The 23045-nt window shown below is 45.0% G+C and overlaps 1 protein-coding gene across 2 annotated transcripts in view; it reads right to left on the bottom strand.

Annotated features, from left to right (window-relative positions):
- psda (pleckstrin and Sec7 domain containing a) overlaps positions 1-23045 on the bottom strand; it is a 116171-nt gene that overhangs the window by 22100 nt on the left and 71026 nt on the right. For both annotated transcript variants that reach the window (XM_084322093.1, XM_084322094.1), the window contains exons 7-8: positions 17422-17465; positions 657-850 (exon numbers count right to left, since the gene is read on the bottom strand). In XM_084322093.1, coding sequence (XP_084178219.1) covers positions 657-850; positions 17422-17465 — 238 coding nt within the window. The remainder of the gene's footprint in view (positions 1-656; positions 851-17421; positions 17466-23045) is intronic.

The raw sequence follows: 23045 nt of genomic DNA, 5'->3' as shown, positions 1-23045 counted from the left end.
ATACATTTGAATCAAATCTAATCACAACTGTGGTTACTCTTCCTTCAGACAGACTTGGCATAATGCTCTCTCACAGGCTGGGTACTGAAGCATAGATATCTATAGAGTGCCATCTTACTTCTCTTGCCGTCATAATGCTCTCTCACAGGCTGGGTACTGAAGTGCCATCTTACTTCTCTTGCCGTCATAATGCTCTCTCACAGGCTGGGTACTGAAGTGCCATCTTACTTCTCTTGCCGTCATAATGCTCTCTCACAGGCTGGGTACTGAAGTGCCATCTTACTTCTCTTGCCGTCATAATGCTCTCTCACAGGCTGGGTACTGAAGTGCCATCTTACTTCTCTTGGCATAATGCTCTCTCACAGGCTGGGTACTGAAGTGCCATCTTACTTCTCTTGCCGTCATAATGCTCTCTCACAGGCTGGGTACTGAAGTGCCATCTTACTTCTCTTGCCGTCATAATGCTCTCTCACAGGCTGGGTACTGAAGTGCCATCTTACTTCTCTTGGCATAATGCTCTCTCACAGGCTGGGTACTGAAGTGCCATCTTACTTCTCTTGGCATAATGCTCTCTCACAGGCTGGGTACTGAAGTGCCATCTTACTTCTCTTGGCATAATGCTCTCTCACAGGCTGGGTACTGAAGTGCCATCTTACTTCTCTTGCCGTCAGAGTCGGCGTGGACCTTGCGCACCAGGAAGCCGTTCTTGTAGAGCTCTGCGTCGGACTGTTGGGCCACGCCCCCCAGCAGGGGGTTCCCCCCGCTGCCTGTCCTCTTCATGGTGTGGGAGGCGGAGTCAGTGCGAACGTCAGCCAGTTCAGACATGGACTTCCGTAGCTCCTCCTCATCGCTGTGTGGAGAGAGAGAGACCCAAACGTCTTATTGGCTGCGTATATATTGATATATAGATCATCTTGGAATGTGTCATTTAAAAGGTGCTACAGATAACATTCAGCCACTAGATGTCGTACTAGAGCACCAGCATGTTATTTATCCAATCAGGTGCATTCCACGCGGGGGGAATTGGAAGTAGGGAGGGGATACATGCATACATGTAAACAACAATTGAACCTGGGACCATAGGATCCACCAGCGGCCGCACTAACCAGCTGAGCTAAAGGGTCAGACCTGTTATCAGGTGCTGGTTGACTGTGACTGACTCGTTAGTCGTTTACAACAACATTGATTGATTGATTTTATTTGACATAATCAAATACAATACACAGGTGCATACAGTACAAAAATATATCAGGATTGCGCTCTGTGGATGTATTCTTAAATATTTTTCTTTTTATCTATAGCACCTTTAAGAAATGTATATCGGCTCAGATGTGAGCAAAGCCTGGCTGGTGTAGTCATGAGCAAAGTCGCGTTCTAAACGTTTTGGTACAGAATCAACAAGGGGGAGGGGGAGGGGGGGGGGGGGGGGCAGAGGGAGCACTCTTTGCTCCCCCTTGCATTTTCCCTCAATTCTAATGTAGGGAATATTCTGCTAACAAAGCTGGCTCCTCTCACCCCCCCTTAAAGAATCCCCCAACTGAATCACTGGATCATTCAGCCTTTTACGCACGCACGCGCCACACACACTCACACTCACACTCACACACACACACACACACACACACACACACACACACACACACACACACACACACACACACACACACACACACACACACACACACACACACACACACACACACACACACACACACACACACACACACCATCTCCACCATGCAATTGTGCTGTTCTTCAGTAAAAGGGATAATTTCTCAGCAGCCAGAATTGGACCAGTGCTGCCGGTTCACCGCCTGCCCCCTCCCCTTTTCACCCACAATAAAGTCACACATCACATGATACTCAGCCTCACTGGCCAATCAACACATAGCAGACTTTGAGTGACACACTCAAACATAACACCCAGAATAAACTTGTTTTAAAAGGTGCAATCATAAGATTTGCACAAATTTGGACCATGTAGACTCAACCGTTAGATTACGATCTTATTCCAGGGCTGAGTCTGCATGGTCCTCATTCCAATTCCGATACATGTGGAGTCACCAGCTGCTTCTTTTCACCTGACTGCTATCTCCCTCAGATCCCCGACCGACCAGCATCTACACTACCCAGCCACTCCAGTGTTTAGACCTCTACACCAGGGGCGGATTTAGGATTGTAGGAGATCCGGGGCTTAGCCCAGATAGGTGCCCTTTTTTTTGGTAGGCAAACGGCAGATTTTTTTTGAATTTAATGAACCTGTACGTGCAATTTCCTGCAATATAGAGCCTTCAATCTTGACCAATAAAGCTGCTCTTTTCACTATAAAACTCAGTTAACCATAACGTAGTTATGGTTAGATTTATATATTGGGGGGGGATATATCATATTTTTCATATGATCAAAAAGTGGTGGAGCAAGAGCATACCTTTGCTCCCCCAAGTTCAATAGTGGGAGAGCAGAGATGCTCCGAATGCTCTTATGGCCAGGCGTCTATGATTCACTGATACAAAGTAAAATAGTGCAGTGCAATAAAATAGTTAGTAAAATAGAATAAAATAATGCAATAGTGCATTGCAATAAAATAGTTATCATCGTATTTTTTCGGGAGGCCGGTAAGGAGTGCATTACAGTAGTCGAGTTGGCTTGAGATAAAGGCATGGATCTGGTTTTCAGCGTCCTTTTGATTTATAAATGGCCGTACTTTAGCTATGTTTCTAAGGTGGAAGAATTAAGTTTTTGTCAACTTGTTGATTGTGATTTAAAGCTTAGGTCTGAGTCTACCATAACATAAGACTTAACTCACTCAAATACAGTTAGCAGCTGGATAGACCACAGATGGAAATTAGCTTCTGCTAAATCTGGTGCAAACATATTTTCATGTAACAATGATGAATTGTAAAAAAAAATATATATATATATATAATTTATTTTTATTTTTATTTTTTAAATAGATTCAGGGCTTTTCAGAAAACATTCGGGGCTTGAGCCCAAGTAGCCACCCCCTAGCCCCGCCCCTCTACACTACCCAGCCACTCCAGTGTTTAGACCTCTACACTACCCAGCCACTCCAGCGCTTAGACCTCTACACTACCCAGCCACTCCAGTGCTTAGACCTCTACACTACCCAGCCACTCCAGTGCTCACACCTCTACACTACCCAGCCACTCCAGCGCTTAGACCTCTACACTACCCAGCCACTCCAGCGCTTAGACCTCTACACTACCCAGCCACTCCAGTGCTCACACCTCTACACTACCCAGCCACTCCAGTGCTTAGACCTCTACACTACCCAGCCACTCCAGTGCTTAGACCTCTACACTACCCAGCCACTCCAGTGCTTAGACCTCTACACTACCCAGCCACTCCAGCGCTTAGACCTCTACACTACCCAGCCACTCCAGTGCTTAGACCTCTACACTACCCAGCCACTCCAGTGCTTAGACCTCTACACTACCCAGCCACTCCAGTGCTTAGACCTCTACACTACCCAGCCACTCCAGTGCTCACACCTCTACACTACCCAGCCACTCCAGTGCTTAGACCTCTACACTACCCAGTAGGGGTGTAACGATGCGACCTCACAACGATTAATTTCGATTACGATTATTCAGGCAACGATTCAATGCATCATGAAATCTCTTAATTTGACTACGATTCGATTCGATTCGATACATTTTCGATACATTTTCTATCAGTTAATTCCCCCAAAAAATTTGAATACACAAATGTGGCTGGGGGAACTGATTCACTCAGCATGAATGGACTATAGGTAAATAAAAACAATACACACAAAAAAAAACAGAAAAAAAATTAGAATAATTTTTTTTGATTAATTTAGATTATAATCTATTCTAACATTTTCAAATCGATGCAGTTGAATCGTCACATTAGAATCGATGCATTTAGATTAATCGATGTATTGTTACACCCCTACTACCCAGCCACTCCAGTGCTTAGACCTCTACACTACCCAGCCACTCCAGTGCTTAGACCTCTATACTATACCCAGCCACTCCAGTGCTTAGACCTCTACACTATACCCAGCCACTCCAGTGCTTAGACCTCTACACTACCCAGCCACTTCAGTGCTTAGACCTCTACACTATACCCAGCCACTCCAGTGCTTAGACCTCTACACTACCCAGCCACTCCAGTGCTTAGACCTCTACACTACCCAGACGCTCCAGTGCTTAGACCTCTACACTACCCAGCCACTCCAGTGCTCACACCTCTACACTACCCAGCCACTCCAGTGCTCACACCTCTACACTACCCAGCCACTCCAGTGCTCACACCTCTACACTACCCAGCCACTCCAGTGCTCACACCTCTACACTACCCAGTAGGGGTGTAACGATGCGACCTCACAAAGATTAATTTCGATTACGATTATTCAGGCAACGATTCAATGCATCATGAAATCTCTTCATTTGACTACGATTCGATTCGATACATTTTCGATACATTTTTTATCAGTTAATTCCCCCCAAAAATTTTAATACACAAATGTGGCTGGGGGAACTGATTCACTCAGCATGAATGGACTATAGGTAAATAAAAACAATACACAAAAAAAAAACAGAAAAAAAAATTATAATACATTTTTTTTAATTAATTTAGATTATAATCTATTCTAACATTTTCAAATCGATGCAGTTGAATCGTCACATTAGAATCGATGCATTTCGATTAATCGATGCATTATTACACCCCTACTACCCAGCCACTCCAGTGCTTAGACCTCTACACTACCCAGCCACTCCAGTGCTTAGACCTCTTCAGGGGTTCTCAACCTTTCTGCTGCCAAGGCACCCCTGTGTCCAATAAAATATTCCAGGGCACCCCTACATACGATAAAGACTTTTCCGGTCCTGTCTTTTTGTTTTTAATACAAATAGACCTCCTGTTCACAATAAAGTGCCACGTTTTGATATATTGAGCTTTAAACTTTAATTAAATTTTTTGGAACACGCAACCTAAAACACCTTCCTCTCCCAAACCGTTCCTGCAATTGTTTTATGTTGCATGATGATCATGGATACATTTATTATGTATTGTATTTTTTATGTTTAAATATCAACATCATCTGTCTGTCCACCCTCAGTACATTTACTATCAATATAATATAGTCGTCTGATTTCATCATATCTTTTCAAACGCACACACACAGAGGCTCTACACTACCCAGCCACTCCAGTGCTTAGACCTCTACACTACCCAGCCACTCCAGTGCTTAGACCTCTACACTACCCAACCACTCCAGTGCTTAGACCTCTACACTACCCAGCCACTCCAGTGCTTAGACCTCTACACTACTTTTCTCTCTCTCTCAAACTGTATGTTATGTTGCACTCCGAAGCACAGTATTCATCATACTCACGTGCTTGTTGTACTCACACATGTACTCTCTCATTCGCATCTCATAACAGTGTGTGTGTCTCTCTCTCTCCATCTGTCATTCATACCCTCTGTCCCTCTGACTCTCCTGCGCTACATTCTCTTCCATTTCTGACCTACTCTCTCTCTCTCTCTCTCTCTCTCTCTCTCTCTCTCTCTCTCTCTCTCTCTCTCTCTCTCTCTCTCTCTCCATTTCTCTCCATTTCGCTCTCTCAATCTGTCGTCCTCTCTGCATCATTCCCACTCTGTCCTCATCCTTCACTCTGTCTGTCCCTCTCCTCTCAGTACATCGTTATGCACTGTCTGGTGAGGATGACTGTCTGTCCCTCTCCTCTCAGTACATCGTTATGCACTGTGTCTGGTGAGGATGACTGTGCGTTTATCTCGTAGGCATCTTTTTGCATTTCTTGAAAACCAAAATAATAGCTCAATCCGATCTTGCTTAAAATATGTAAATAAAGTACTCAACGACCACAGGAAAAGGGTACATATTGTACGTTATGTTATAGAAGTAATATATTGACATATTTACGAAAATGTACCATGTGTACGTATTACAAATATAAGTAATATATTGACGTATTTACAAATAAGTACATATGAAAACCTTTGAGTTCCTCTGCTGGGGAACAAGCTGGGACACTCACGGGAGGAAGTGCCTTCACCTCGTTAACTGAACCATCATCATAGTATTGCTGTGTTTATATCAGGGTGGCAGTCGTCACAGTTTGTTTTGGACTTCCGCCGTTACGAAATGTAAATATACTTGTACAATAAGTAAATAGGTGTCACGTACGTGGGTTGTTCATTATAATTATTGCCATATATTTTAAACACCATGTAACATCAGGTTAGTATTATTTTGTGTGTGTGATGTTGTGTCATCTCCTAATCTCCTGTTCTGTTTCACAGATTGGATTGATTGCACCTGGTTGGTGCACCTACAGACAGTCAGTTGAGATGAGTGGATATAGACTGGGAGATGACACACATCCGGGCGCCTCTCTGTGTCAATTGCCAGTGACCAGAGCGTTGGAGGTTGCCTTTGTTTTCCACTGTGTGTGGGTTTATATATATTGTTGGCCTTTGTGCCATTCACCACTATTAAGTGGATATATATATATATATATTATTGTACTCTGTATGCCATTGCCACTTTGTGTGGATTAGAGTATCGTGTGTAGGCTAGAGTATTGTGTGAGATTGTATATATATTGTGTTGGCTTCCCCTTTTGCCATTTACCACTGTGTGTGGGCAAATATATACAGAGTGAGTATATTGTGCTGGCCTCTGTGCCTGTTACCACTGTGTGGATTTATACTCCATTTGCCATTCAACTCCATTGAGTGGTTATACATATATATATTATTGGCCTTTAGGCTATTTGCCACCAGTTCCACCGTGTGTGGAACTGTATAGGGTGTTGGTCTTTGTGCCAACCCTTGTGCCTACTTTATTATAATTATCTTGTTTGTTCTCCCCTTACCTTTTTCCCTGTTTGTCTATTTGTTGTGAGTTTAATTCCCTTCCCTTTTATTGTATAATAAATATCATTTACCTTTGGAAAACGCTTTGTATTGTTTCTTACCTGCCCGGGACTGTGCTTTAAAAGCATCTACTGAAAGGGGCTGTTTTTTGTTCATGTGCAGCCTGCTTCAGTTTCTATTCTATGTGGTCATCAGACCTTTGTACATGACATAGGCGTATAACATGCATATACCATTGTTTAGAAACCTTTTTGCAAACTTTAGAATGTGTTTTTTGTCCATTTTCGTCCTGTTCTGATGTAACGTTAATCTGTGGATGTCATTTGTTGTCGCCCGACGGCCGTATCCTCGCAACAAAGAGAGCTGCTATTGGTCGAGCGCAAGATACGTGACCGAACTCGCACCAATTACGTCAAATAAAACTCGGTGGTGACCAAGTATCCGTTCGCGAGTAAAGATCTAGTCCCGACTTTAAAATTATGATCTTGCAAAACGGGCAGGTTTGTCAATGGAGAACTTTTTGTTCCTAAATCTACACCAATAGATCTTTAGCCCAGAGTGAAAATTGTGTAGTCCGCCGAGGTGGGAACGGAATGAAACGATACAGCCTGCACTTTACGGCCTAATAAAAGCCTGACTGGCAGCAGTGCGCATAGATTAAGTCCAGGAAAGCTTGCAGGAGGGGTGGGGGGGGAACACTGTACAACTGTACAAGCAAAACTGTACATTGGAATATTGACAACCATACTTGGTCATTTACTGTACATTGGAGGGGGTTGGGTTAGGACATTTACATGGGCCAGTTTCGAATTGCAGTCTCCCGTAGGTGTTCTTTGAGAGTGTTTTTGAAAGTGGGTAGTGATTCACATTCCTTTACAGCTATCTTTCTCTCTCTCTCTCCCTCTCAAGTAGCCAAACGTTACATTATAAAAACGAACTGGATAGTTGATTTAACTTCATTAGCTGAAATATTCTAAAATCATTTAAGTCTGCTATAAGCGTAAATGTGTGTGTGTGTGTGTGCGCGCGCGCAAGCACTCGTCCCATGTTCGATAGTGGAGTTTGATAGTATTTACTGAGGATGGCCAGATAATGTTGATATGTAAGTTAAGTCTGCTGTAAATGTGTGTGTGTGTGTGTGTGTGTGTGTGCGTGCGCGCACTCGTCCCATGTTCGATAGTGGAGTTTGATGGTATTTACTGAGGATGGCCAGATAATGTTGATATGTAAGTTAAGTCTGCTATAAGTGTAAATGTGTGTATTATTCGCGCACCGCATAACTCCGGGAATCCGCGGAGGCATGACGCATTCACCGGTAAGGTTAGGTGCGGAAAAGTGACCATATATCAGCGTAGGAAGCTCTGATCGACTCGAGCTTGGTTTTAAATTGTTTGGGACTCGTGTGCATAAAAACCTGAGGCTACTACCAGTTCATCCACCTCTGCGCCTCCATATTCCATTGCCGTTTCTGAATAAAACACGTAGGGCTAACGTTTAAACTCACAAAACTCTCTCCACTTCTCTCACGCTCGTATCCCTGTTCCCTGTTTCCTCCAAACAAACCTGTAGCACCGCCTCTCTGGGTGTGTGTGTGCACGCGCGTGCAAGTTGGGGCAGTGTGTGTGCATTTTTTTCTTTGAGAGGGAGAGACGAGAGAGTAAAGGCAAGCACTGCGCCAAAGTAAGTCATCTCAACCGCAGCGGCTTATAAACTGATGTGAGGGATTGTGAGGAACATCACGATGTCCACGATACGTTTAAAAAGTGTATCGTTTATGAACTGTACCCGATATTTATTTAATATCGTCATATCGCCCACCCCTAATTATTATTATTATTATTATTATTATTATTATTATTATTATTATTATTATTATTATTATTATTATTATTATTATTATTATTATTATTATTATTATTATTATTATTATTATTATTATTATTATTATTATTATTATTATTGTTACTGTCTTGTTTCATGTAACATAAATAAAAAAAATTATTTTAGGCTACAAGTTGTCCCAGCCTAAATGCAAATGCATGTATTTTATACTTGCAAAGTTAACCTCTTTAGCCCGAGCGGTCCGTCGGCGGACCCAGAGCTTTCGAATGACGTTGGAATTTCGAAAAACGACACTACCCAGCTCAAGCCAGCTCCTGTCAATCATATGACTTGTGGATTTCCTCTTTTATTTATCTTATTTTTCGGGATTATCTACCCCAAACCTGAACGTTATTGGCATAAATGAGAACGCAGTTAGTTTATGTACCGTTCTGTGAACGAGCAATTTCCATTATAAAAAAGTAACTGTACTTACAGTAGATTTCCTTCACGGTTTGTGGATCACGCCTGGTGATACTAAATCCAGATTGAACTCTGCCACTCTGCACATCTATGGCCCCATCCATAGATGTGCAACTTGGCTATAAGAAGGTCATTTATAGGCCAGATATTCTATATTAATATTTCAAATTGCATGTGTCCAGATGGCAGAATTCAGTACTGTATCTACAAAACCTTCTGTTTAATCATCTTCCCTTTATTAATTTGCTTAGATTTTCTGTACACATGATCTCAAGAGGTTGCTGAACGAGCACAGTGGCAGTTTTTCATGTCTGGCCATTTTTAGCATGGTGTTATTCACCGCCAAAGATAAAAAATTAAAATAAATTTATTTTATTGATATTCTCCTTTGGTTCATTACAATTTACTCAAGCCTAGTAACAGACACAATATTTCTGACACTGGGAATACTTTCCCTGAGATCCATAGATGTCCATAGATACCAAGAACATGCTAATGGACCTTGTAGAAGTGGAGCAATCTTCCATTTACTTAGGTATGTATTTTTAGGTGGATTTTCAGAAAATAGGGCTAGGGCTTAAGAAGAGTTTGTATCCTCTTAGCAAGCGCCCCCAAAATTGGCCATTTTAGTTTTAGTTTTTGAGGACTGCATACGTTTTTTGCAAACCAAAACAACAATACTTATAGCACATGCATGAGCCTGGTCTCTTTTGAAAGATGACATTCTGAAGTTTCTTTTAGTGCTAACGTAATAGGTCTGAACTTGAGTTGTAGAAAAACGTGTTACTTGTTAGAAAAAGATTTTGATTGGCAAGAAGCCTGGGCAAATGTTCGACTTGCATCAAGGAACCCGGACCATCAACAAATCAATCTTAACTATATTCATAGGACATACTTGACTCCTATAAGACTGAACAGAATGGGTCTTAAACAAGACTCCAAATGCTCCTTATGTACAAATGGGGACGAGGGGACATTTATGCACATGTATTGGGACTGCCCACCAGTTAAGATATTCTGGGAAGAAGTGACCCAGCAATTATCAAATCTCTTAATTCTGAATATACATGTACACCCCTCTATATTACTGCTGAATGATGTTTTTGAATATGCAGTACCTATACAACAAAAGAGATTGGTTTTATCTGGTATTACAGTGGCTAAAAAACTGATAGCATCACGATGGTTTCAACCGGAAAAAATTTGCCGAAAGGTCTGGATTCTTACATATCTCGATGTGATTTATCTAGAAATATCTACAGCAAGAATTTTGGGTCTCAATGAATCCATGACAATGTGGTTAGAAGTGGTGGAGAGAATAAAAGCTAGCATTTAATGGTAGTGTCTGGTTAGGAGCGAAGGATAATGGATGGATTATCCATGGGGGGGTCCAGGGCGGGGGGTGCGAGCAAGAGCATATGTGTGTAGGGGAATAGATAGCAGGTATTAGGGGTACATCTTGTATAAGACATTTATCCAAACGATGAGTTAACTGATGTACACTGTTTTACAATGCTTGTATATCTAATCGTGTGTTGTCATGTTTGTTTATGTGTTTGTTTAAAAAATAATAAAAAAATAAAATACAAAAAAAAAGAAAAACTTGTTACTCAAGATTTTCTGTAGTAGTTAGTCCCCAGAAGGTGGTATGGCTTACAAATCCAGACTGAGCCATAGCCTGAAGCCTTATGTAGTACATATCCAAATTTCATAAAGATCCATTCAGAAATGAGTGATTAGGAGTGAGTTTGGTAAACTGTGTACAAAGAAAAACTCAGTTTTCTCATAGACTTCAATTAATTTGGCTTCCTGTTAAAGAATTTAGTTGTTCACCTAGATCCCTGATTCACACATCCCCACATGGGGTATCATTGGAAGCCACACTCATTGGCTACAACGATCCACAATAATTTTCGAGATCGGATCTAGATTGACGGAACTACTGCAGCCTGAGTCGGGAGTGGTATTTTGCGCAATACCGTGTACTTTGCACAAGCCTCAAATACCGGCATGTAACTCGAGAACCGCTGAACGGATTTTGTCGGATTTTGTCGCTATCGACAGGCAACAAATAAGCCTTCAATTCGATATATATATTGTATTACAAAATATGCACACACATACTAACTCAATTGGCAGAGTTAGCGGGTGGAAGTCGATGGGTGGTAATCTGGACGTTGTGGACAGCGACTCCTACAGGTCGGTTGGGGGACGCCTGCACAGCAGAGACAGGAAATGGCGGGGGTAGTGTGAGCCTCCCACACGTTACACCTCGCCAATGAGAGTCCGCGCTGGCAGGTGAAAAGATGTGACAGGCTGCCTCCTCGTGTATCGGAGGGGACACGTGATGCACGGCTTCTATCCTCCCTACAACCGGCCAGTGGGGGGCATATGCGAGCAACGTTCAAGACAGGGGAGGGAAGAATTGGCACAGCGAAATTGGGATGGGAGAAAAATAGAATAAGAGGAGAAAAAGTGGATAAAAGAAATATATATATGCACACCCGACCCACTAGGGGTCGCCAAAGTGCCGGTTGCAAAAAGTCCGAAAAACGTCCCATAATATGGTTCTTACCTTATTATGTGGGACGTTGCAGCTAAAGAGGTAAGTATAGGATTCAGAATGAAATCCTACTATCATTATGTGTTTCATTCTTTCCCTTTTATCACTTTGAGGGATTGAAAGCTGTATCTATTGGCTTAAATGTGGGTACAATTTTATTATATCAATTGAAAAGTAAATTATACTTTTTTTCTCCGTGAATTTGAGTGTGTAGATCTAGTCTTTCTCTGTTGACATCATAGGTGATCTTGAGTTGGAAAAGGTTGGTGACCACTTCATTAGACTAACAAAGGCAGGGCTGCTCTCAGACTGAAGTCATGGGGGGGGGGGGGGGGGGTTACATTGCTTTCTGGGTAAAGTAGTCATTAAGCAAATCAAGAGAAATGGCTTCGGTCTCTTTGACGCCCTTTTGCTCAGGAATGAGTAGTGTGGTATCAGCATGATTCAAGTTCAAGTTCAAGTTTCTTTAATAGTTGTCATACAGAAGTACAGAATACTTTCATACAAAATGCTTCTTACTGTTACGCTCCAGAGACTGTGCTAGACAAGATAGTATCAAATAACATAGTATAGCATGTAATTTAGAAGTAGAAAATGAGGTCACAGTGTTCAGTATAGACATATGTACAATGTTCGATGCAGAATAGACGTAACTGAGTTACCATATAATATACAATACTATGCAGTGTACTAATGTACAATACTATATAGTGCAAGCAGAAATGGGATGAGGTACAATTTAGGTACAATTTACAGTAAGGTGTACGAGTTGTAGTGCAATCCTTCATCAATAAATATAAAGTGTGGGGAGTGGGTGCTACAGTGTGTTTGTTTAAAGTGAGTGTGTGCTATAAAGTGTGTGGAGTGGGTGCTACAGTGTGTTTGTTTAAAGTGAGTGTGTGCGTGTGGATGTGTGTGCTATGTGCGTTTGATGGTTGTTGTTGTGTAGTGTTCATTGTTCGTTTAGCAGCCTGATGGCCTGGGGATAGAAGCTTCTTCTGAGTCTTTCTGTGCTCGCCTTGAGACTCCGGTATCTCTTGCCTGACCGCAGCAGTTCAAAGAGGCAGTTGTTCGGGTGACTGGAGTCTTTAATGATTCTCTTAGCCTTGCCCCTGCACCGCTTGTTGTAAATGTTCTGGAGGGTGGGGAGCCCCCCTCCAATTGTGCGTTCGGCTGAACGTGTCACTCTTTGTAGTCTGCTTCGGTCTTGTGCAGTGCTATTCCCAAACCAGGAGGTGATGTTGCCAGTCAGGATGCTCTCTATTGTACATGAGTAGAAGTTCTTAAGGATCTTCTGACTGACTTGGAACTTCCTTAGGCGCCTGAGGAAGTAGAGGCGTTGTCGTGCCTTCTTCACAACACTGTCAATGTGTGTGGTCCATGTCAAGTCCTCGGATATGTAGGCTCCGAGGTACTTAAAGCTGTTGACTCTCTCAACCGGTGCCCAGTCGATGCTGAGGGGGCTGTAGTCCTTGACCCCTGACCCTGACCTCCTGAAGTCCACAATCATCTCCTTTGTTTTGCTGACGTTCAGGGAGAGGCTGTTTTCCTGGCACCATCCCGCCAGGACCTTGACCTCTTCCAGGTAGGCCCTCTCGTCGTTGGCAGAGATCAGGCCCACCACCACTGTGTCGTCAGCAAATTTGATGATTGTATTGCTACTCCGCTGAGCCACACAGTCGTGTGTGTACAGGCAGTAGAGGAGGGGACTCAGAACACAGCCCTGGGGGGCCCCTATGTTGAGGGTGATGGATGAGGAGGTGCAGTTGCCTGCTCTCACCACCTGGGGTCTGCCCGTCAGGAAGTCCAAGACCCACTGGCAGAGGTCATAGTTCAAGCCCAGGTCCCTGAGCCTGGCTATGAGTATGGAGGGGACTATGGTATTGAATGCCGAGCTGTAGTCGATGAATAGCATTCTCACATAGTTCCCCTTCCTCTTGTCCAGGTGTGATGCTGCTGTGTGCAGCACATGGGCTATGGCGTCCTCCGTGGACCTGTTGGGGCGGTATGCAAATTGCATAGACATAGGACATAGATTGAAAAGTATCCGCCCGATTTGTACAAGTGATGGCTTATTTTGAAGGTAAGAACCTTTCATATAATATGACCACCTTCTATCAACTTGAGGCCACGTACGACCAACTTCTATCAACTTGCTGTGGTCAGCGCTTCTCCAACAACGGTGTACTGGCCCTTTACATTTACATTTAGTCATTAAGCTGAACACTTTTATCCAAAGCCACTTACAAGTTCTGTATGACAAGTCAGCAGAAAGGGAACAACTCTTTCAGCTGAGTAACAATGTTCATCAAACCGTGCTGAAAGGGGGAGAAGAGGGAGGGGGGAGGAGAGAGGGGGGAGAGGAGAGGCAGGGAGAGGAGAGGAGGGGAGGGGAGGAGAGGACAGGAGATGAGAGGGGGGAGAGGAGGGGAGGAGAGATGAGAGGGGGGAAAGAGGAGGGGGAGGGGAGAGGAGAGGAAATGAGAGGAGAGTAGAGGAGATGAGGGGGAGGCAGGGAGAGGAGAGGAGGGGAGAGGAGAGGAGGGGAGGAGAGGACAGGAGATGAGAGGGGGGAGAGAGGAAGGGGAGAGGAGGAGAGATGAAAGGGGGAAAGAGGAGGGGGAGAGGAGGGGAGAGGACAGGAGATGATAGGGGGGAAAAAGGAGGGGGAAAGGAGGGGGAAAGGAGAGAGGAGAGGGGGAGATAGGAGGGGGAGAGGAGAGGGAGAGAGGAGGGGGAGAAGAGAGGAGAGGAGAGAGGAGATGAAGGCAGTGAGAAAAAGGGAGAGAGAGTGCTGGAATGTTGGAACAGCCAGAGATGTGACGGAAGAAGTGACGGAGAAAAAGAGAATAGGAGAGAAGATACTGCTTCTGTTGCTTCTGCTATACATCAAAGAGAGAGACCGAGGGGGGGGGGGGAGACAAAGAGAGGGAAAGAAACCGGCTTCATACAAAGAATCAATGCGCAAATCTCCAGAGACTGTGCAATGAAACAAAATGTCTACTTGGCATCCCACCCCACCCTGGACCAGCACAGCCTGTACGACACTGTTCACATCTTCAAAAGAACAGTCCCTAACTTCGCAAAGACCCTGAAAGACGTCGCACTCAACCACAGACCCAACACATTCTACAGGAGCAACAGTAGGACGAACACCCCACCCAGAGCTACACCCAGAAGACGTGTTGCACCCAGAGAACAACGCGCTACAACCAACCAGAGACCACCCTGCACCCCAGGCCCAGGTCACAAAGAGCATATCGCTGCTGTCGGGACAAAACCTCATAACTCCAAAAACCCAACTTTTCAGCAGATGAAAAAAACTAACACAGATTTGAGGGTGAATAGAGTTAGGAGGTTTAGACAGATGATCGGTTTAATGCTTTCCCATTGTTTAAACTTTGTAAAACCCACACACACATATGGAGGATGATCTACGGAGTTGATTTATATAATAAAAAAAAAATAAAAAATGGAGTTATGAGGTTTTGTCCCGACAGCAGCGATATCAGACATATGCACAGGCTGCGACACCCCAGTTTCGACCTGTTCCCCTCCTGCCGACCCCCCCCAGCCAATACACATCCTGCCAACCCCACACCACACATACACACAGCACACGTCGACACCAATCCCATACCACACAAATGTACAGGTCAACCCCACGCCTGACAGATCTCCATCCTGGGAGCTGACCGCGCATCAGATGATCAGCGAGCTCTACTCAATTGTGGTCAAGGACAAAACCACTGGAATATAACACTCTAATAATGGAATATAAATCTTTCACCATTTCAAGCTGACAAGATATATGTGTGTACTTCCTCTTTCAGTAATACAAGCTGTACTCGAGTTGTGAAAAAAAAAACAGGGGGGATGGTCAGGGCTGCAGATCTCATGACAAGTTGGGGGGGGGGGGGGGGGGGGGGCGCAGAGTAGGGGGGTCCGGGGGCATCCACTCAGCCAGATGGTTCTGGGACTCTGCTCACAAACACAAGCAGAGCACTTAAATCTGGACGCCTGTGGTTCTGTGTGTGCGAGTGTACGTGTGTAAAACTAACTTAGGAACGGGAGTGTCAACCTGTAATCGCAGAGAGGCATGCAGGGGCCCAGTAACCATGGCAACAGAGTTTTGAATTAGGGTCTCAGGCCAGCGTGAAGGACTAGGTCCAGAATAGCCACAGCACGGTCCCCCCACACACACACACACACACACACACACACGCGCACACACACACACACACACACACACACACACACACACACACACACACACACACACACACACACACACACACACACACACACACACACACACACACACACACACACACACACACACACACACACACACACACACACACACACACACACACACACACACACACACACACACACACACACACACACACACATACACACACACACACACAAAGTGTCTAACAAGTATAAAGTCAGACAGATCAATATAAACACAAACGCACAGTACAAAGGCTTTGTTAACGTAAGTGTGTTCGCACACGCATACACACACATTTTAATGATTTATTTATGTCCACATAAACACAAGTATGTCAAGGTCATAAACACTAATAATGGAATCAGATATTGAGAGACAGTTAGTGAAACACACACACACACACACACAAACACTCTCAAACAATCACACATGTATGGTTATCTTTCTGTCCTCTACTGCTGCATGCTGCTCTATATCACAGGTGTATGGTTATCTTTGTGTTCTCTACTGCTGCATGCTGCTCTATATCACACATGTATGGTTATCTTTGTGTTCTCCACTGCTGCATGCTGCTCTATATCAGGGGTTCCCAAACTTTTCAGGCCGCGACCCCCGAAATAACAGTGTCAGAGAGCCGCGACCCCCACTGTTATAGGAGGTAAAAAATAAATAAAAAATTTATAATTTTTTATTTATTTTTTTATAAATGGAAATGTATGGTTGAAACATGCAAACGTTCAAACGCACACACACTAATAAGCATTGGAGGCGTTTAACCAGGGCCGGACTGGGGAAATCATTCAGGCCAGGAAATATAGTGCGAAATATAGCCCCAGTCAGGCCACTTTTTAAGCGGGGGTCTGGGGGTCCCCACCAGGACATTTTGTTACAAAGACTTCATTTCCTGCATTCTGGTGTAGGCATTTTTTTTATTTGTACCCTTTAAATGCCAGTGTTTGTGATGGCATCACAAATTATTGTTAAAAAACAGGCTAGCATTATGTATGATTAGCAACAACACTGATTTTGATGGATTTTTAGTTTTTTGTAAGGGTCCCGCCTCCACCAATCACATGTGGCTCCCTTTGTGTGTGTGTGTGTGTGTGTGTGTGTGTGTGTGTGTGTGTGTGTGTGTGTGTGTGTGTGTGTGTGTGTGTGTGTGTGTGTGTGTGTGTGTGTGCGTGCGTGAGTGCGTGCGTGTGAGCAAGAGAGATAGAGAGAGACAGTTCTCCAACTTGCGTGGGTTGCAGTGATCTCCTGGTTGTTCCTCACCTAGGTTATCTAACTATTGGCCTGGCCTGATTCTAAGTTCAGTGGCCTAAGTTCAGTGGGTCGCGAGTCGCGACCCCCACTTTGGGAACCCCTGCTCTATATCACATTTGGAAACAGAAACAAGTGAGTTGTGTGTAACATCCACTCTACTTACATGGTCCACTGCAGCTTCTCTGTCTTAATGGAGCTGTAGGACGCCTGGTAAGAGAGACAACAGGGAGTTAGATACTGTGAGTGAGTGAGTGAGTGAGTGAGTGAGTGAGTGAGTGAGTGAGTGAGTGAGTGAGTGAGTGAGTGAGTGAGTGAGTGAGTGAGTGAGTGAGTGAGTGAGTGAGTGAGTGAGTGAGTGAGTGAGTGAGTGAGTGAGTGAGTGAGAGAGAGAGATAATTGGAACCCTTGGCATTTGAACTTGTAACACGCCCCAAATCAGACCCTGTCAAGCAAATCAGTCAAGCTACGTGTGTCTAATCATCCCCGAGATCAATATATCACACGGTTCATTCTTATCATCAATTTATCTTAATTATCTATGGTAATAGCGTTGCACACATAATTATATTATCCCCAACATTCACAATTCTATGTGCGACAATACTGGCTGGGTCAATCCCACAATTCCATTCATCACAGATTGTATTACTCAGATCGGAGGGTACAGGGTTCTGGTGGGGTTCTACCTTCTTCTTGCGGGCCTGTGGGTGGTTCTGTCCATCCTGGGTCTTGCCCAGCAGGTCGGGAAAGGCCAGGGGTCTGAGGGAGCGAGAGCGCGGGGCTCTGGGGTACCGGAAAGGATCCAGGGGCCGTATGTCCCGCCCACTGCGCACCGAGCAGAGGGAGCGCGAGCGCATGCGGCCCACCGAGTGGATGCTGTTTATGCTAATCATTGTGGAGAGCCAACCGGGTGCGGCGCCCCGGAGGGGAGGGGAGGGGTGAGAGTGGACGTGAGTAGAGAGGCGAGGGCTGTCGGAACAGAGGCTAGTACTTTAACGCCAGCTTCTAAAGGCTCCTTTTAATTTGAAGAGCCTCAAAACAGAAAAGATCCAGAGGTAATGAAATGCAGAGAGAGAGAGAGAGATGGAGATAGAGGGAGAGAGAGATGGGGAATGACGCACAACCTGGATTCGAACCTGCAACACCAGGAGCGAGCGGTACGTCTCCTCACCCGCTAGACCACAGAGCGCGCTCCGCAAAAGCTGAGACCTTGAGGAAACGTTGGAAGCTCATGCTCCAGAGCCCTCAGCAGAACTCTGCCTCCTGCATTATGGATCCAGGCATATGCATAATGCATGGGAGAAACACTGGCGTTTTGTGCAACTGGATATTCCTTACCGCAATTCCGTGCAAAAACCCTGCCTGTTCGAGTTTGTGAGAGTAGATGAAGTTCTTTGAAGTTCTTGTGTATCACTGCACACGCACACACACTTCACTATGCAAGAGCAGACGCCTCCGACATGGGATCCTCAATCCCTATTCAGTCTTTAGTGGACTAACAGTGTATGTATGTGTATGTGCGTGCATATGTGTGCGCGTCACTGACCATCAGCAGTGTAATCACTCAACATTCACACGCAACGACGCACTAGTCATTACCACACACACACACACACTAAACACTCTCGCCCATAAGCATGTGCACGCACACACACACCACCCTAAACTCTCTCGCCCATAAGCATGTGCACGCACACACAAACCACCCTAAACTCTCGCACCCATAAGCATGTGCAGGCACACACACACCACCCTAAACTCTCTCGCCCATAAGCATGTGCACGCACACACACACCACCCTAAACTCTCTCGCCCATAAGCATGTGCACGCACACACACACCACCCTAAACTCTCTCGCCCATAAGCATGTGCACGCACACACACACACCCCTGTAAACCAGCAGCCTCACCAGCTATGCACAATTTTAAAAGGACGACAACAGCAACAGCTTAGGGAACAGCGGCAGCTAAGCAAGCACGCAAGTACCGTGCACGCAAACACACAATCAACCCAAACACGTAACCGTGCACGCAAACACACAATCAACTCAAACACGTAACCGTGCACGGAAACACACAATCAACCCAAACGCTCAAACACAGACACACAAATGTCCGAAAATAGACAGAGGAGAGAGCAAGTCCACCCACTCACAGTCTCGACACAGAGAGAGAGAGAGAGAGTGCTTAGAGAGAGAGAGATAGAGAGATAGAGATAGAGAGAGAGAGAGAGAGAGAGAGAGAGAGAGAGAGAGAGAGAGAGAGAGAGAGAGAAAGAGAGAGCGAGATCACCCCAAAACTGATGCCACTCCCCTGAGATACCACAACAAACAGTGACTACAGATGAAGGGATGGAACAAATGAGAGAAAAAAGGAGGAAGAGATAAAGGAATGAACAGAAAGGAACGGGTAAATCCTGTTGCTGTCCGAAAGATCCTCGAGGGATGAAGGGTAGTGGGGATCCCTCTCTCTCTCTCGCTCTCTTTGTTTCCTTCTTGGTATCAGTGTCCACATTCAAAGATTCTGTCAGGTCACTCCTCAAGCTTCCTCAAACTTCCTCCAGCTTCCCCCCCCCCCCCACGACGTGATTCGTCTTCTCCTGCGTCACTCTTCTTCTGTTTCCCTCCGAAAATTCCTTTATCACATACAGGTACGTCCTGTACGTCTGCTCCTTCTTTCTCTCTTTACATTTTTTCTTTCCTCAACAACTGGTGTCTTGTTTATTTGTTTTCTACTCTGAGCTGCACAGGAGCTTCAAACTGGAAGCGTGCGATGAAATGAACTGTTGGGATGGTTTGGAAGCTGAACTGCCCCCCTCCTCTCTCTCTCTCCCTCTCCCTCTCCCTCTCTCCCTCTCCTTCTCTCTCTCTCTCTCTCTCTCTCTCTCTCTCTCTCTCTCTCTCTCTCACATATATATCTATCTATCTCTCCCTCTCTCTCTCTCTCTCTCTCTCTCTCTCTCTCTCTCTCTCTCTCTCTCTCTCTCTCTCTCTCTCTCTCACTATCTCTCTCTCTCTCTCTCAATGCGCATTTCTCTCTACCAGAGCAGCGAATGGCAGGCCACGTTGCAGCGCTAGAGCCCGCCCTCCTTGAAGTGTCAATCCCGCCGGGCTCCAGTGCGCTGGGTCTGTGAAGGCAGGCAGCGTCTGACTCCCAGCGCCTCTGCAGGTGTTATGAGACGCCGTGTGGAGGAGACATTATTCCTTAACTAGACAATTCTTTACGTGAGGCAGACGCTTCTTTACGTGAGGCAGACGCTTCTTTATGTGAGGCAGACGCTTCTTTATGTGAGGCAGACGCTTCTTTATGTGAGGCAGACGCTTCTTTATGTGAGGCAGACGCTTCTTTACGTGAGGCAGACGCTTCTTTACGTGAGGCAGACGCTTCTTTACGTGAGGCAGACGCTTCTTTATGTGAGGCAGACGCTTCTTTACGTGAGGCAGACGCTTCTTTACGTGCGGCAGACGCTTCTTTATGTGAGGCAGACGCTTCTTTACGTGAGGCAGACGCTTCTTTATGTGAGGCAGACGCTTCTTTACGTGAGGCAGACGCTTCTTTATGTGAGGCAGACGCTTCTTTACGTGAGGCAGACGCTTCTTTATGTGAGGCAGACGCTTCTTTATGTGAGGCAGATGCTTCTTTACGTGAGGCAGACGCTTCTTTACGTGAGGCAGGCGCTTCTTTATGTGAGGTAGACGCTTCTTTACGTGAGACAGACGCTTCTTTATGTGAGGCAAACGCTTCTTTACGTGAGGAAAACGCTTCTTTACGTGAGGCAAACGCTTCGCGTTTAAATAGGTTTATATATAGGTGTCTTTATAGGTTTCTCGTTTTAAAAACGCCCGTCTGAACGATCGAATAGAAGGAACAATGAAAATGATAGCTAGATAAAATGATATAAAAGTAGTATTTATAATGTTTTTATGCGTAAACACAGGTCTTTGTGCCACAATCACCATTTAACCATAATTACCTTTGATTACAATAATCGGTTGTTTGCCTACCAAGATGGCTGCGAAGATGATGTAATGAAATACTATGGTCTGCTTTATGTGACATTTACTGTATACTGCTAAGAGAAACCTTAATCAATGTCAGTCAAAATAAAATAAAAATACACAAACATGTCCATGCCTTTGTCTCCTCAAGACTGGACTACTGTAACGGACTCTTCATCGGGATTCCTGGCAAGAGCATCCAAAAGCTGCAATACATCCAGAACAGCGCTGCCAGGATCCTGATGAGAGTCCGTAAACACAATCACATAACCCCCATCCTCCACTCACTACATTGGCTCCCCGTCTCATCCCGGATCAATTACAAAATCCTGATGCTCACCCATAACTGCATAAACGGACACGCACCCCTCTACCTTCAGGAACTCATCACTCCACAACAGTGGCGGTTGGAATGCACCACGGGCCCTGAGGCGAGATTGACAGCTCGGGCAACACCCCCCTCACAGATATTTATTGTATTATTAAAAAAAAATGTATAAATTTTTTTTTTCCAACATGAAACAAAACATATCACAATACAATAATAATACGTCAAATGTATATACTCTCTTTTCTGGACTCTTTTCGTATCACAAACAGTACTGTATTTGCAAATCTGGTATGTCATGTATAGATGTAGCACTACTGTCTATCTGTATGTCATGTATATCATTATGTTATGATGAATTGAAAATGGGGGACCCTGATGTAAACAAGACGAAAGTCTTTCTCTGGTCTGCATCCCCTTAACAATTGTATGTATTGAGCTGTACTGTATTGTACCCATTCTGCAATCTGTTAAATAAAGTTTTAATTCATTCATCATGACATTACGTTAGTTAGCATCCAAGCTAGCGTGATAACGTTAGTAGTTAGAAACGGCTAGGCTGCCTGCTTACCTGCAATAATGTTGTCATCGTCCTGGACAGATAGACTTGTTAAATCATAATATATCCACACTTTGTGCTGGTCCTCAGTAAATGTCCCCTTTAGCTGCTCGGCGTCGTCGGATTTGAATACACCATCGTAGCGGTGGTGATGTTTCAGGTGACTTATTATGTTGGATGTGTTATAGCTTGTTGCCCCTATAGCAAGCGATCTTTTTCCTCTGATGCCGCGTTCACGTTACGTGGGAAGAAGCGGAAGAACCAGAGGACATCTCGTTGCTACAACTAGGAAGCCTTCACGCATTGACTCGATGAAACGCCCACATCCATACTTCCGCAATTCGTGACGCGAAGTGGGAGATATCGGGGTCTATAAAAAATCCCATATGTCCTAGTAGGAATTACCACTAGGAGGCTGACGTGAATGGTTTTTCCCAGTCGGAAGCTGGTTCTTCCGCTTCTTCCCACGTAACGTGAACGCGGCATGAAACTATTCGTAACCGACGCCATCTTTATTGTTTACCTCCGCGCTGCTTGTGAAACTTACGTGGCTACGTCACAGCCAAGAAAGGGAGCGCTGGATTTGTGTAAAACGCCCTGTTCCTAAACCACACGCTATCAGTCGTACTCGTACCACAGTACTGGCAAAACGGGAGGAGCCTACAGTCAAAACAAACGCACAGTCAGTCTGTCGATCCAGTCCCACACGCGAACGGCAACTCCATTCAGTCCCGGGCCCCCCCTCCCCCAGACCTCCCGCGGGCCCTAAGGCGGCTGCCTCGCCTATATCGCCGCCCCTGCTCCACAATCCTCCACCCGTACCCTCAGATCCGCAGGTAGCCTGCTCCTTTGGGTCCCCAATATCCGGCTCTGCACCATGGGTGACCGAGCCTTCTGCACG

This window comes from Notolepis coatsorum (assembly GCF_963971535.1).
Source record: "Notolepis coatsorum genome assembly, chromosome: 9".
Taxonomy (NCBI): Eukaryota; Metazoa; Chordata; class Actinopteri; order Aulopiformes; family Paralepididae; genus Notolepis; species Notolepis coatsorum.
The sequence above is the reverse complement of the archived record's forward strand: the minus strand, read 5'-3'. Positions and strand labels throughout refer to the sequence as shown.